Below are 16,250 nucleotides of genomic sequence, written 5' to 3'. Positions count from 1 at the left end.
CAGCAGCAGTATGTGCAAATTCATAAGCTGAAAGTCTACTCATGTCCCCAAAACATTAGGTAAAAAGGTCACATGTTTCCAACCACTGTAGGTACTCAGAAGTTCATCAGTTACTACATTGGACCTCAAATGTGCTGAAGATAAAGTCTCGTGACAAGTTCACGTGTCCTTGTTAGCACAATTACAAGGACAGCTCCCTGTGGTGCGGCACTTGCCGAGCATTCATCAGGCCATGAATTTAATTCCCCAGCACCGCTAAAACAAGGAGGAGCTGCAAATGAACACCAGAAGTCTTTGCATTTTCTAAATTTGATGTGCTTGTATGACTCTATGACTTTACAGGTCAGGTGCTTTTGTCTTTTGATTTGAATACAGGATTTTTTTATTATTATTATTATTATTTTTTTTTGCCAGTCCTGGGTCATGAACTCTGGGCCTGGGCACTGTTCCTAAGCTCCATTTGAACAAGGCAAGCACTCTACTGCTTGAACCACAGCACTACTTCTGGATTTTTCTGTGATTAAGTGAAGATAAAGAGTCTCACAGATGTAAGAGTCTCACAGACTTTCTTGCCTTGGCTGGCTTTGAACTGTGATCCTCAGATCTCACCCTCCTGAGCTTGGATTACAGGTCAGGTGAAAGCCACCAGCACCTGGCCTTTTTTTTTTTTTTTTTGGGTCAGTTGTGGGGCTTGAATTGAGGGCCTGCCCACTCTCCCAAACCTGGTTTTCTGATGGTCAACAAGAGATAAGAGTCTCATGGATTTTACTGCCCAGGCTGGCTTTGAACTGAGATCCTCAGATCTTAGTCTCCTGAGTAGCTAGGATAAGGCATGAGCTACCAGCACCTGGCTGATTTCTCCTTGTCTTTAAAAGACAAGCTTAGGCAATACCTTAACCATGAGAGTCAATTTGTGACATGGTTGCTGTGTTGGAGGGTTACAGTAAAAGTGAAAGTGCTCTTGTGTACTATTCTACTCAGAACACATAAGGTGAATGTGTTCAGTATGGATGCTATCTATGCCTTAAGATAATAATAAGCCAGGTACCTGTAGCCCATGCCTATTATACTAGCTACTCAGGAACCTAAGACCTGAAGGTTCATGGCTGAAAACCAGCCTGTGTAGAAAAATTTGTCCGGCACCAGTGGCTCATGTCTATAATCCAAGATACTCAGGAGGCTGAGATCTGAGGATAGAGGTTCAAATCCGGTCTGAGCAGAAAAATCCTTATGAGACTCTTATCTCCAATTAACCACTCAGAAATTGGAAGTGGCACTTTGGCTCAAAGTGGAAGGGCACTAGCCTTGAGCTAGTTGAGGAACAGCACCCAGGTCCAGAGTTCAAGCCTCACGACCAGACCCTCCGGAATGGGAATGACTACCTGGCAATAGAAACCAGTCTCCATTTTTTTCATATGATTTTCATTTGTTCATTCTGGTGCTAGGTGTTGAACCCAGCTTCTTGTACCATCCCCATTGTCTAACTTTTTGTTCACTGGTTTAAGATACTTGCTATGATAGCAACTATCACATAATACCTTCAGAAAAACTCTTGAGCCATTTATATATTAAGTACAGTTTTTCTTCAGCTGAGTGCTCTGAGTGCTTATTATTTTTTTTCTTTTTTGCTTATGTGGTGCTGAGGAATCAAACCCAGGGCCTCATGCATGCAAGGCAAGCACTCTACCACTGAGCCACCTTCCCAGCCCCTCTGAGTGCTTATTTTATGAAACACTTCTCATAGTTTCTCACAGACTTCTCTTTTGGGGAGTATAGTTTCATGTGTGTGTGTGTGTGTGTGTGTGTGTGTGTGTGTGTGTGTGGACTTCTCTTTTGGGGAGTATAGTTTCGTGTGTGTGTGTGTGTGTGTGTGTGTGTGTGTGTGTGTGTGTGTATGAGGGTTTGAACTCAGGGCCTTGCATTCTTGCTTTGCTTTTTGCTCAAGGTTGGAATTCTATCACTTGAGTCACAACTTCACTTCCAGGTTTTTTTGCTGGTTAATTGGAGATAAAAGTCTCACATCTGTCTGAGCTGATTTAGAACCTTGATTCCCAGCCTCTTGCCTAGCTGGTATTACAGATGTGAGCCACCAGAGTCCTACAAATCAGCCTCTTTTTTGCTCTTCTATAAATTGAAGACTGAACAGGTGCTTGTGAGGACATATGAGCTTTCCAGTAAATACGTACCTAGAGCATGGTCATTGTGACCAGGGGGCTTACGCACTAGAGGGTTCACCTGCACACAGGAGCAGGCAGAAGACTTGAAGATAGGTCATTTGAGATCATCAAATCTAAAGAATTAGAAAGGAAAAATAATAATGTGAAATGAATGGAGTTTCAGAGAAATGGGTGATACTATCAGTAGTATCAATGAACTCATGGTGGAAATTTCATTCAAAAAGAGTGAGAAATGGCTCTGTGGCTCAGGTGGTAGAGTGCTAGCCTTGAGCTAAAGAGCTGAGGGACACTGCGCAGGCCCAGAGTTCAAGCCCCATGACCACTAAAAAAAAAAAGAAAAGAAAAGAAAAGAAAGAAGGGAAAGGAAAAAAAAAAGTAATATAGGCAGAGTGAATAGTTGAAGAAATGTGGTGCCAGACATACCAAGTCCTATGAAAAGTAGTGCATCTTCACAAAACTCAGCAAGCCAGGTATAGGTGTCTCACAACCTGTCATCCTAGCTACGCAGGAGACTGACATCTGAGGATCATGGTGCAAAGCCAGTCTGGGCAGGGAAATCTATGAGATACTTATCTCCAATTAACTACAAAAACTAAAAAAGCCAGAAATGGAGCTGTGGCTCAAAGTAGTAGTAGAGCAATAGCCTTGAGCACAAAATCTCACGGACAATCCCCAGACCCTGAGTTTAAGATTCAAGAACAGGAAAAAACAACAACAACAATAAACCTACAGTAGTGCAACAGCAGTACTCACAAGACAATATGTCAATATGTAGGAAACAAACTGTACAATGTGGTGGGGGGGGGGAAAGAATGTAGGAGAAAAATGAGGGGGGGGTAATAAGTTGAAGAAGAACTGTACTTGGGCTGGGAAGGTGGCTCAGTGGTAGAGCGCTTGCCTTGCATGCCTGAGGCCCTGGGTTCGATTCCTCAGCACCACATAAGCAAAAAGAAAAAAGCCAGAAGTGGCGCTGTGGCTCAAGTGGTAGAGCGCTAGCCTTGAGCTGAATAGCTGAGAGACAGCGCCCAGGCCCAGAGTTCAGGCCCCAGGACTGGACCCCAAAAAAAAGAAGAACAACTATACTCGCTGGCATGTTATTGATACCCCTCTGTATATCACCTCCACAAAAAAATTAAACAAAAAGAAAAGGAAACAAAGAAAAGGAAATCTCTGAGGTGAAAGAATTCAAAAGAGATCCATAACTTGATACCTCCTAAGTAAACTCTCAAAGAGTCCAAGATAGAGGCTTTTGTGAAAACTCCAAGAGGAGTTTTCTGGTGCTGGGTGGCTCCCGCCTGTAATCCTAGCTCCACAGGAGGCTGAGATCTGAGGACTGAGATTCAAAGCCAACCAGCCAGACAAATCCGAGTCACTCCAGTTATATAGCAAAAAAGCCAGAAGTAGAGATGTGGCTCAAGTAATAGAGCACTAGCCTTGAGTGAAAAAGCCAAGTGAGACTGAGGCCCCGAGGTAAAACTCCAGTAGTGACAACAATACATACAGTAAAATCCTAAGAGACCACAGACTCAGTGCATAAAATCACCTGCATTAATACCAATGAGTGTCTTCATACCAGAAACCACAGTGGTGAGGGGCCGTGTTGAGATGACACAATGCACTGAAAGAAAATTATTGTCTCCAGTTAAGCATCAAAGAGTACAGCTGTCGCTCAAGTGGGAGAGCATCAGTCTTAAGCCGAAAAATAAGGGACAGTGCCCAAGCCTCAAGTTCAAGCCCCACACACAGCAAGTGTGTATAAGCTGGGTTCTGGTGGCTTATGCCTGTAATCCTGTACTGCCTGTACTGAGGAGGCTGAGATTTAGGATCAGGGTTCAAAGCCAGCCTGGGTAGAAAAGTCTGTGAGACTCATCTCCAATTAATCACTAGAAAACCGTAAGTGGTGCTGCAGCTCAAGTGGTAGCATGCTAGCCTTCAGCAAAAGAGCTCAAGGGACAGTACCCCAGCCCAAAGTTCAAGTCTCATGACTGACCAGAAAAAAAAAGAAATATAAATAAAGTACAATTCCCAGAAGTACATAGAGATTGAGAGTAGATTACTGGTTCTCAGAGGCGGAGATGGAGGTGAATAATAGAAGTGACCACAAACAGCTGTGGCCTTTCCCTTCATGTTGATTAGGACATTCTTAAATTCATGGTGATGGTTGCACTCATTTGCAGCTATTCTAGAAACTATTTAGTTGTACACTCAGTAAAAAAAAAAAAAGAGAAAAGATAAATTATAGTGTGTTAATTATGTAATATTGTATGTTATATATGTTAATTATATCTCAGCAGTATAACTGAGCATATTTTGTTAATAGTTTTAATAGAGTACAATCTCCATAGTTCTGATAAAACTATATATTTTTTTTATTCTGAAAATACTGTATAGAGGGGTTACGATTACATGGGCAAGATAATGAGTACATTTCTTATCAAGCATTGTAGCCTCCTCCTTTGTTTCCCCTTCCCATCCCTTCCCATCCTCCCCTCGCCCCGTCCCTCCCCCCCCCCACTGATAAAACTATATTATAGCCTACCTCTCCAGGGTATTTATACCTTTGAGAAAAGCTTCTTTCATATTAGATCTGTAGATTTCTTGATTAATGGGTGGGTTTTGGGTCAGGGAAAGAAAGATATGGAGGACAGCGTGTGACCATTGGTCCGTGGCAGGGAGCTATGACCAATAGACCTGAAATCGCACTGCATGGGACAGAGAGAGAATGACCCTCACAGAAAGGACCTCAGTGAAGAACGGAATTTTTCGCTCTGGGATCTAGTCGGAGACTTTGATGTGTTTTCAAACAGAAGGTCCCAGCTCATCCATGATACATCATGAAATCAATTCTGGTTCTTTTTTAATTGAGTCAGGGTTAAATGTAAACTTGGCATAGGGCCCGGAATTAATGGCTCACCCTTGTGTTCCAAGCTTCTCTGGAGGCTGAGATCTGAGGAACTCTGAAGCCAGCCTAGACAGACAAATCCAATAGACAGCTATTTTCCAAGTGAACCAGATAACACTAGAAGTGGAGGTACAGCTCAATGTGGTAAAAATTTTAGGCTTTAGAAGGAAAAGTTAAGTGAGAGGTAAGAGGCCTTGAGTTTAAGCCCAGTTCTGGCATTAAAAAAAAAGGATATGCAGAAGTTAACTCTAAAATATACCAGGACATAATAAGTTATACAAAACCCTAGACATTAACACACTGAGACCAAAGGAGGATAGTCTTGGCAGAAGAACACAAAGGCACCATGGCTATGTGCCTCTAGTCGGATAAAATATTTATGAGTGAACTTCAGGAAATGGAAACAAGAGGGTTTTTGTTGTTGTTGTTTCTTGTTTGTTCATTTATCTGGCTTTGGGAGGGTAAAGGAGTACAGATGGAGGGACAAAGGGTGAGCAAATCCAACAGTGGTACTCACTAGACATCATGTTGAAAATGGCGTATACAACAGGTAGGTGGGGATGAGAGGGAAAATCTTGGGAGCAAGGGAAGGGGTGACATTGTCCAATAAGAAATGTACTCTACCTATTTATATAACTGTAACCCTTCTGTACATTGCCTTTGTAATAACAATTAAAAATTTTTTGTAACCCTTCTGTACACTGCCTTTGTAATAACAATTAAAAAATTTTAAAAGATTACATGGCATCATGATAATTGGTTTCACATATAGAAACATATTTACATATCTGGTATGAACAAATAAAAAGTGTAACTAAATTTTGACAAACACTAATCTGTTCTAAAGAGAGCTAACAATTGTTGGCAACAATGTTCCCAAGATGGAAAAAGGACAGATACTTGATTGGAATGACACTATTTCATATTTCTGTTTGCATATAGGCCCAACAGTGATTACTTCCCAAGAGAGTGTGTTCGCTTCACTGATCCTTCTGCCCGGATTCTGCAACTCTCCATGGCAAAAGCTATAGATCCAAACTACATTCCTCCCAAAGGTGTAAGTGGGCTCGCGTGAGAGATTCAGTGTCTGGTTCACTTTATCACAGGACACTTGCAGATTTCTAGGTGTGTGCTTTCCTCTCTCACCCAAGGAAATTTTCTCACTCTCCCCTTTTCATGCGCCATGGCTTGGCCAGGGTGAGGAGAGACACTACACGGGGACTGAAAGAGGACCGACTGTGGGGCAGGTGTGGCAGCTGGTGAAACCATGGCGGGATACGATGGCAGCCGGGCTCTGGTTACAGATCTAGACACAGTGAGAGCACACAGGGATAAGGCAGCACTGTCCAGAAGGAATCTGAGTGCAGACAGGTTAACCTCCTCAGAGGGGTGGAAGCACTGATTTCAGTGGTAAGGAAAGTTCAGCTGTAGTTAAGGGTTTAAAGACTTCTTTATGAAGTCTGCTCATAGATCTGCATGCCCGTTTTCAAGCTCCCATTCCTTTCCAAGCATTGCCTCAACTGTGACATAAAGGTTGGGATAAGTTTGAGAATTCAATTTTCATTCATTCTGGAATTTTCATTCCAGAATTTGAAGCCTCTGAAAATAGAAGATAAAGGTTTATTAGGGAAATCACAGAATTTTCCCAGCCTCCTACCTGGCCCTTAACATGGCCATTTAAAGGCCTGGGCTGATCATTTCTCAAGTTCTGCAGTGTACTTAGAAGCAAGCAGCCAATGCCACTGGATCTTTCTTTTCTTCTTGGCACAAGGGATTAAACTGGGGCTTGTGCTCACTAAACACACATGCCACCACTTGAGCCACAGCTCTAGCCTGATTGCCTTTTTTGTGTTTTAGTTCCTTAAGGTTTTTTTGTTTTTTGGTTTTTTTTTCAGATGGGATCTCTAGCTAATTACTTCCTCCCTCCCTCCAGCACAGCTGGGACCACAGGTGTGCCATACACCTGGCCCTCCATGAACTTCTTATTTATGTCACTGAGATGGCTCATCACCCAGAGCCTTGCTTTCTGTCTTGCTACCAAAAGCCACAGACTGCCAGTAGTTGGTTTATTTCCTTGCTTTTAAACCACTAAAAGTGAGCTCAGTTAGGCTTATAAACCGAATCAGCTCAGTAAAAGAATTTTAACAAACATTCAAGCCAATATAGAGAACTTGTTGCCATCTGGTTCCCCTTGCTTCATGCTAAACCATCCCCAAATCACTGTGATGTACAATGAGTTCATGGGTCAAAAAGTCTGACTGGAAGAAAGGGTTGGCTTGTCTCTGCTCTCAAGTCTGGGTTTTAGCTGGGAAATCCATATTTACATGGATGGCTGGAAAGGAATCCTCCGGAGACTCTTTCTTACCTAAGGCAGCTTGTGCTCTTCTAAACTACCACCATAAACGGGGAGGCTTAACTAAACGTGCTGGAAGCTGCAAAGTTCAAAATTAAGACGGACTTCTGCTGCAAGTTCACTTCCTAGCTTCTGTGTAGTTGTCATCTTGCTGTGTTATGGGATCTCTTTGTGTGTGTGTGTGTGTGTGTGTGTGTGTGTGTGTGTGTGTGTGTGAGAGAGAGAGAGAGAGAGAGAGAGGAGAGAGAGAGAGAAACATAAGGATTTCTTCCCAGGATCTCTTCACTTTCTTCAAAAGTACACTTCCTCTTGCTGTGTTATGGGATCTCTTCGTGTGTGTGTGTGTGTGTGTGTGTGTGTGTGTGTGTGTGTGTGTGTGTGTGTGTGTGTGTGTGTGTGTGTGAGAGAGAGAGAGAGAGAGAGAGAGAGAGAGAGAGAGAGGAGAGAGAGAGAGAAACATAAGGATTTCTTCCCAGGATCTCTTCACTTTCTTCAAAAGTACACTTCCTCTTGCTGTGTTATGGGATCTCTTCGTGTGTGTGTGTGTGTGTGTGTGTGTGTGTGTGTGTGTGTGTGTGTGTGTGTGTGTGTGTGTGAGAGAGAGAGAGAGAGAGAGAGAGAGAGAGAGAGAAACATAAGGATTTCTTCCCAGGATCTCTTCACTTTCTTCAAAAGTACACTTCCTCCATTAAGGGGAGGCTCACCCTCATAACCTTTTGTAGAAGTAATCACCTCTCCAAGACTGAAGATTCTAGACGCTACACATCTCCCTGAGGATTAGGGATTCAAGCTTTCTGTCAGACACAGTGGCCCCTATGCTTGATGCCTAGGTAAGGAAGACTTAAGGCTAAACTCAGTTGGTAGTAAGTTCAACACTTTCTATGGCCTCACCCTGTGGCAAACACATGTCCAGGCATGCCAGCTGTGTTTCTTACAATGGAATGCTTGTCTTGAGGTATTCTGAGACCGAGGCCTTTTATGGCTTGGCCTTGGAACTTACAAGTCACTGCAATCTACTCTATGGTCTGATAACATTTAAGTCTTGCCAAACTCAAGGGGGCAAGAACACAAACTCTACCTCTGAAGAAGTATGGAAGAATGCAGAGACCTGAAAAAAATGAGTGCCACATCCAATGATGTGTGTATTTTGGTATTCCCGACCCTGGCTACAAATAATCTTTGTGTTATATATTTGAAATTTAAAGTCAAACTTTTGTGGGCTTTAAGGGTTAGTTTGCTTTTTAGATTTATCATCTTTGCCTTATGTTTGTGCGGGGACCAGGGCTACGACTCAATACTTTGTGCTCTCATTTAGAAATTTTGTTCAACCTGGTGCTCTGTATCTTGAGTAATATCTCCACTTCTAGCTTTTTGCTGGCTAATTGAAGATAGGAATCTCCCAGGCCAGGTGCTCATGGCTCATGCCTGTCATCCCAGCTACTTGGGAGGCTGAGAATCACAGTTCAAAGCCAGCCCAGGCAGGAAAGCCCATGAGACTTTTTTGTTCTTTCTTCCTTTTTTGGCAGTCTTGGGCCTTGCACTCAGAGTCTGGGCATTGTCCCTGAGCTTCTTTTGCTCCAGGCTAGCACTCTACCACTTGAGCCATGGTGCCACTTCCAGCTTTGTATGTGGCAGTGAGGAATCGAACCCACGGCTTCATGTACACTAGGCAAGCACTCTACCACTAAGCCATATTCCTAGGCCCCATGAGACTCTTATCTTCAATAAACTACTCAGAAAAATCTGGAAGTGGCACTGTGGTGAAGTAGTTGAGCACTAGACTTGAGTGAAAGATCAGGGACAACACCCAGGTCTTGAGTTTAAGTCTCTGGACCTGCACAAACCAAACCAAACCAAACAAGAGCCTTCAAGATTTGTCTGTTCATGTTGGTTTTGAACTATGATCTATCTATGCATCCTCAGTAGCTGGGATTATATGCATGAGCCACCAACACTTGGCTTCTTATTATATTTGTAATGCTAACAGTTTTTAATGGTTAGTAGTAAACTATAAGTTACTAGATAGTAGTTAGCAAAATTATTATATAATATAAACTATTCTTATAAATATGCTACATTTGAACTTATTTTGGGGTCCGGTCATGGGCCTGAACTCTGGGCCTGGGCACTGTCCCTCAGCTCTTCAGCTCAAGGCGCCATTTCCAGCTTTTTTCTTTTTGCTTATGGCGTGCTGAGGAATGGAACCCAGGGCCTCATGCATGCAAGACAAGCGTTCTACCACTGAGCCACCTTCCCAGCCCCTACATTTGAATTTTTTGGTGAGTGCTGACATTATGGCTTGAACTCAGGGTGTCATGCTTGCTTGCTATGTTGGAGCCTCTATCACTTGAGTCATGTTTCCAGTCTGGTGTTTGGCTGCTTAGTTGTAGCAGAGACTTTACTGTTCAAGTTGGTTTTAAACCATGATCCTAAAGGTCTGAGCTACCTACACCCAGATGATTTATTTTGTTTCCTTTGTTTCTTGTGCCAGTACTGTCTGGGGCTTTAACTCAGGGCCTGGTTGCTGCCTCAGGCTTTTCACTTAAGGCTACCACTCTACCACTTGAGTCAAGCTCCAATTCTGGCTTTGCTGTGATCAACTGGAGATAAGTCTCATGGAGTATTTTTAGCCCAGGCTGAGTTTCGAACCATGGTCCTCAGATCTCAGCCTTCTGAGTAGCTAGAATTATAGGCATGAGCAAGCAACACTTGGCTCATCTGATTTTATTTCAATCATCTACACTGGAAAACAAAACTTTCTGAGCTATTAAATCATTGCCTTAAAATTTAACTTTAAACTTACAAATACAGAATGCCTGAGGTTTGTAATGGTCTAAGAATAAACATAAAATCAAGATTTCAATTTACCATGTAATTGTAACCCCTCTGTACAGTATGTTCACAAATAAAATAAAATTAAATTAAAAAAAAGATTTCAATTTAATGTCATAATTGAAAATCTGTTCTCCTGACACTCATTTCAAATGGAAGTTTTATGTTTTCTCAGTGCCCTCTTGAATGACTGTATCAGCCCACAAATCCACATGGCCATTTATTTCTCAAGTCAGTATATAACATTGCTGGCTGTTTCCTCCATATCTGTACTTTAGCAGTTAGACCTGAAATTCTGGCTTAGAATTCACACAATACAGTTTTGGTATGTGAGAAGGATGGAAATCAATTCTACCAGTAGGGTCAGGGGTTCTGCCTGGTTCTCCTTCTTCCTGTTTGGTTGTGAGAAATATGGTCCAGAGAACAGGCTATGCTTTGTAATTTGAAGTTAATGATGTTTGTTTATTTACTTCCTTTATCAGTCATGGGGCTTGAACTCAGGCCTCAGTGCTGTCCCTGAGCTTTTTCCGCTCAAGGGTAGTACTCTACCACCTTGAGCAACAGCACCACTTCTGGTTTTCTGGTGATTAACTGGAGATAAAAGTCTCGTGGACTTTCCTGCCCAGCCTGGCTCTGAACCCCAATCCTCAGATTTCAGCCTCCTGAGTAGCTAGGATGAGAGGTGTGAGCCACGGGTGCCCAGCCTATTTCTCATTCTTTTCTTTCCTTTGGTGTTTTTTATTTTGTCAGTTGTGGGTGCTCAAGGTTTGGGTGCTGTCCCTGACCTGTTCAAGGCTAGCCCTCTATGATTTTGAGTTAGATTGCCATTTCCAATAATGTTTATCATTTGATTGTTTCTGGTATAATTTTTTCTCTTTCTACTCTAGCTTGAGAACAGAATTCCAGCATCTGCCTTGAGTGCTATTGCAACTCCAAGGATTATAGACCTTGCCCACCCAAGGATCAAGTTAGAGGGGCTCTGCTACGAGAGAGAGAGAAGTGAGAAGCCCATCCGTCCTGTAAGCATGGCCGCTCGCCATCCCCAGCTCTCTTCTCCCTGCTCCCGGGGTGCAATTTTACCTCTGCAAGGCCCAGCCCAAAATCACTGGGAAGGGAATCTTGAAAGGGGGCCTGCAGCAGGAAGGAAGACCTAGCTGTGTGACATGGAGAGAGGCACCCGAGTGGTGGGCAAGGAGCATGGGTTTGGGAGCTAGTTGGAGCTGGGTTCAAGTCCCCACCTTACTCCTTCTAGCCCTATGTGGAGAGCCTCCTGAGGCACTAAGTGGCCAAGGTCACAGAACAGGTGTCTGACCGCATCTGTGAGCTGGCCCATGTTCCCAGGGAACAACGCAGAGCTCCACGCTGCTCAGTGGAGACAACGAATAATTAATTGATCATGTCAGCTAGTGGTAAGTGGTCTGGAAGATAAAGTGGGAGACGAGGGACTTGGTGGGGACAGGCTGTGTGCAGTGAGTGGTGAGTACCTCGCGAAGACAGGGACTGCCCCAGTCCTGAAGGATAAGCAACCAGTAAAGGAGGGCTGGAGAATATTCCAGTAAAGGGAAGAGCCCTGGTCAAAGCCCTCAGATTGAGATGAGCTTGAAGCTGGGTAGAGCAAAGGAATGGTGGACAGGTGTGACATAGATGTGAGGTGAGGAAGACATGGCTCCCCTCACTGGGCCTGGCACGGTCAGCGGCTTCTCCATCTCCCTCCTCCTCACATCCCCTCCACTGATCTGCTACCAGCTTTCTGCCTGGTCCTAGATGGGTTTTCAGTAAATATCTTGATTGCGTTGCCAGAGGAGGTGAGACCAGTTTCCTCCTCTCTAAGCACCAAGATTTAGATGTGGAAACCCATAGGAAAAATACCACTCTAGGAACAAACCTCATAGAGTGTTTCAGTTGGCAGGACAATGGCTTTGTTCTCTGGTCTTAGTATGTAATGTTGCATTACTGCTGGAATTCATTTCTTGTTTTTTGTTTTTAAAAGCACAAAGGGAGCCTGCTCTCACTGAAAACCATATTCTAGCACCCCAGAACAACGTTTGCCAGCTCCATATGGAACACTTCGGGGCTGCCGAGCTGTACCAACTGTGCATCTTTTTTTTTTTTTTCCAGTGAGGTCTCACCTTGCAAATGGTGGAAAGGCAGTATGGCAGAGTTAGTCTTCAAAGCAATAATGGATTAACATATAACTCTTAAGTGTCAGTGTGTACTAGCTATTGGGAAACAAGTACCTGGCACTGAGCAGCTACTATTCTAATGGAGAGAAGGGATAATAAACAAAGACAGAAGGCAGCTAATTCAGGTGCAAATAAGTGCTGTGAACAAGAGTAAAAGAGCTTACATGATGTATGCCTGTAATCTCAGCACTTAGGACGAGGAGATCATGAATTAAGGTCACGCTGGGCTACATAGTAGAAAAAACAAAAAACAACGATGACAGAAGCCCCACAAGCCAGGGTGAAGGAGGCTCACACCTGTAATCCTAGGTATTCAGGAGGCTGAGATCTGATGGCCACAGTTCAAAGCCAGCCCAGGCAGGAAAGTCCAAGAGACTTTTTGTCTCCAGTAAACCAATCAGAAAAAGCCAGTAGCTCAAGTGGTAAGGCACTAGCCTTGAGCACAAAGAGGCTCTGGGACAGTGCCCAAGCCCCAGAGCTCAAGCCCCAGGACTGGCAAAAAATACAAACACACACACACACACACACACACACACACACACACACACACACACACACACACACACACACACACACACACACACACACACACACACACACACACACACACACACACACACACACACACACACACACACACACACACACACACACACCCAATAATGAGTACTGTTACAAAGGCACATCAGAAAGCCTGGTCAGAAGGATCTCTTTGAGATTGTGATGTTTGAATTTTGGGATGTGAAAGAAGAAGAGGCAGTAAAGCCAAGACAGGATTTTCAGCAGAAGTAGAAAGTGGAAATGTCATGAGGTAGATGGAGCTAGAGGAGGGAGGGGAGGAAGATGAGATCAGAGAAGAACAATAGCAGCCAAGATCCTTCTACAGGCCTTCTGGGCCCAGGGAGAGAGAGCCTGCCTGGTGTGTTAGCCATGAGTCCAATGGAGAGCCAGGGAAGGGTTGTGGCTGGGGCTTTGGGGTAGACTTGGATCAAGGGCTGTTAGGAGGATGAATGGGGTGATGTAGGCGGATCTCTCGGATGTGCTCTGCCTCCTGGACACCCTCACTCACTGCACCTTCTCTCCTGACAGACACTGGGAGGCTGAACTGGACTGCAGGGATGGGAGGAGGGGGGGACAGTTAGGAGGGAGTTGCAGTCATACAGGAGAGGAATGGTGGCGGCTGCAGGGGTGGGAGATGCCCAGGTAAGGCGGCATGGTGCCATCTGTGGTGTAACCTGGTGTCTCCTTGTTTCTGCAGATAGCCTCTGCCGCCATGTTAGCTGTACCTAGTCCTCGAATAACAGATCTAGCTAAGTCGAAGCCCGTTCATCCAGACTATCTCCCTGCCCGGGACGCCAAATGGCCAGTGTCTTATGCTGCTATCCATTCAAAAGTATCTCCTAGAATTCTGGAGCTTGCGAATCCAAATACAAGGTATGTTGGTTTAAGGCCAGTGTGGGACAGCAAGGTTTGCGAGGAGTGGGAAGGTTTACCTGATCAGGCCAGGGAAAAGAATTGCAGAAAGACAACAAATGCAATCACAATACAAAAACAGCAGTAAAGCCAGGCGCCAGTGGCTTATGCCTGTAATCCTACCTACTCAGGAGGCTGAGATCTGAGGATTGTGGTTCAAAGCCAGCCTGGACAGAAAAGTCCCATGGGACTCTTTATCTTCAATTTAGCACTCAGAAACCGAAAGTGATGCTGTGGCTCAAGTGGTAGAGCAGGTGCCTTGAGCACAAGGTGGCTCAAGGACTGTTCCCAGGCGCTCAATTCAGGCCAGTTAACCAAAGGACAAATAAAAAAAGCTATAAAAGAAAAACCTAACCAACACCAAATCCAGTAGAAACCTGCCACTGTTTACAGTGAGAAATATATGATAGTCCTAATCATAGATGGTAGAGATGAGCTGGGTGCTGGTGTCTCACACCTGTAATCCTAGCTACTAAGGAGGCTGATATCTGAGCATGGAGATTCAGAGCCAGCCTGGGCAAGACAGTGGTGCTGGTGCTCAGTGGTAGACCACTTGAGCAGAAGAGCTCAGAGAGAGTACCTAGGTCTTGAGATCAAGCCCTATGACCAACAACAACAAAAAGCAGATGATCAGCCAGACATCAGTGGCTCATGTGTATAATCCTAGCTACTTGGAGGTTGAGATCTGGGGATCGCAGTTCAAAGCCAGCCAGGTCAGGATAGTCTGTGAGACTCATATCTCCAATAAATCACCACAAGACTGGAAGTGTCAAGGTGGCTCAATTGTAGAGTGCTCGCCTTGAACTGAAGAAGTGAGGGACAGGACCTAGGCCCAGAGTTCAAACTCCATGACCAAAAAAGATAAAAAGTAGATGTTAGAAGAAGTCTAACACTAAAGGGTCAGCAGACAGCCTGACGTGGAAGTATGTGCCTATAATCCCAGAGCAGTATACAGGCTGTGTTTAGAGGGAGTCTCTGGTTTGACCAAATAGTGGGAGTCTGGCCCAAAATCCCTACTGCCAGTCTAAAAATGGATCATGAGATATGAACATGAACTTGTTCATCACAGTGATATTTGGAGCATGGTGCAGAGGTTCACGCCTGTAATCCTGACTCCTCAGGAGATATATCTTTAAAAAAAATCAGTGTTTGATACTAGTCTGTGGAAAAGTTTGTAAGATGCCATATCAACCTATAAACAGCTGGGTATAGTGGTGCACACCTGTCACCCTAGCTACACGGGTAGCCTGGAATAGAAAGTAAGACCCAGTTTGAAAAATAAGCAAAATGGATTGGGACTATAGCTTACGTGGTAGAGCATCTGTTCAGCACGTTTGAAGCCCTGACTTGAAATATAGGCACGTGTGGGTTTGGTCACAGATTTTTTTTTTTTTTGGCATGCTGATAATTTATGGGACTTGTGCTTGAGCTGCAGCCTTGGCTTTTTGAGAGAGGATTTTGCTCTGTAATGTCATTGGGGCTGGCCTTGCATTTGGAATCCTCCCGCCTCATCCTCCCAAGTGTGGAACTTCCAGACATGCTACAACACTTAGCCTCTGGCTCACTTGTTTAACTTCTCTGCGTCTTCCATTCCTCTTCTGTGCCATGAAAGTGATAACTATCTAATGGCTAATGTCCCAGTATTTACCACTTGGGGAGAGCACTGGTTGTGTCTTCAGTTCATTTCACTTGAGGTTGTTTTCTTCTTCTATTTCAGGACTCCTGTGAATGTGACATATTACGACCCCGATGCCTTTAAAGTCAAGCCAGCTGCTCTGACAGCACATTGTTCTGCGAGAGTCCAACAGTTGGCAGAACCTGTTGTACACTAAGTGCAGACAAGAATCTCTGCCACACACTAGTCAAGTATATAGAACGAATATTAGATGACATAGTTTCCTGTGTTTTCCAACCCCTAACTATGGTGCTCTAGAGAAGACCCTTGTGAACACCAAGTAGCAATTGCTGCTGCCACCTGGAAGTGTGGCACTGGCAGGTTTAGGGATCCCAGCACGTAATAAAGAGAAGCAGAGCCTCCTCCGTAGCCTTCCGTCTCTCTGTAGGTCCCCAGATGCCCGTGGTTGTGGCTGCTGTTCTTCTCCTTAGGGCCCTCAGTCTTCTTCTCCTGCTGAATCTGGTTCCCAGGCCCTGTGCCTGCCTCCAGCTCTTCCTTCTCTAGCAGCCATGGCTACTGGGATCACTGCTTGTGCCACTTCCCAACCTCCCTGTGCTACCTGCAACTACAATGAACTGGGCCGGGCTTTCTGGAGAAACTGGAATGTTTTCATATGCAGTTTAGGGTTACCACAAGAAGAGGATATTTGGGGTCT

The 16,250-nt window shown here is 44.4% G+C and overlaps 1 protein-coding gene across 3 annotated transcripts in view; it reads left to right on the top strand.

Moving 5' to 3' along the window:
• Spmap2l (sperm microtubule associated protein 2 like) overlaps positions 1-15,977 on the top strand; it is a 41,889-nt gene extending 25,912 nt beyond the window's left edge. For 2 of the 3 annotated variants that reach the window (XM_070012328.1, XM_070012327.1), the window contains 4 exons: positions 6,022-6,136; positions 11,152-11,283; positions 13,706-13,881; positions 15,638-15,976. In XM_070012328.1, the coding sequence (XP_069868429.1) occupies positions 6,022-6,136; positions 11,152-11,283; positions 13,706-13,881; positions 15,638-15,752 (538 nt within the window). In that variant the 3' untranslated portion in view covers positions 15,753-15,976. Of the gene's footprint in view, positions 1-6,021; positions 6,137-11,151; positions 11,284-13,705; positions 13,882-15,637 lie in introns of all 3 variants that reach the window. The other variant, XM_070012329.1, reaches the window with a different exon arrangement.
• Positions 15,978-16,250: the final 273 nt, after the last annotated feature.

This window comes from Dipodomys merriami, unplaced genomic scaffold, assembly GCF_024711535.1.
Source record: "Dipodomys merriami isolate MVZ:Mamm:240054 unplaced genomic scaffold, mDipMer1.0.p SCAF_9, whole genome shotgun sequence".
Taxonomy (NCBI): Eukaryota; Metazoa; Chordata; class Mammalia; order Rodentia; family Heteromyidae; genus Dipodomys; species Dipodomys merriami.
This window is presented reverse-complemented; position numbering and strand designations above follow the sequence as displayed.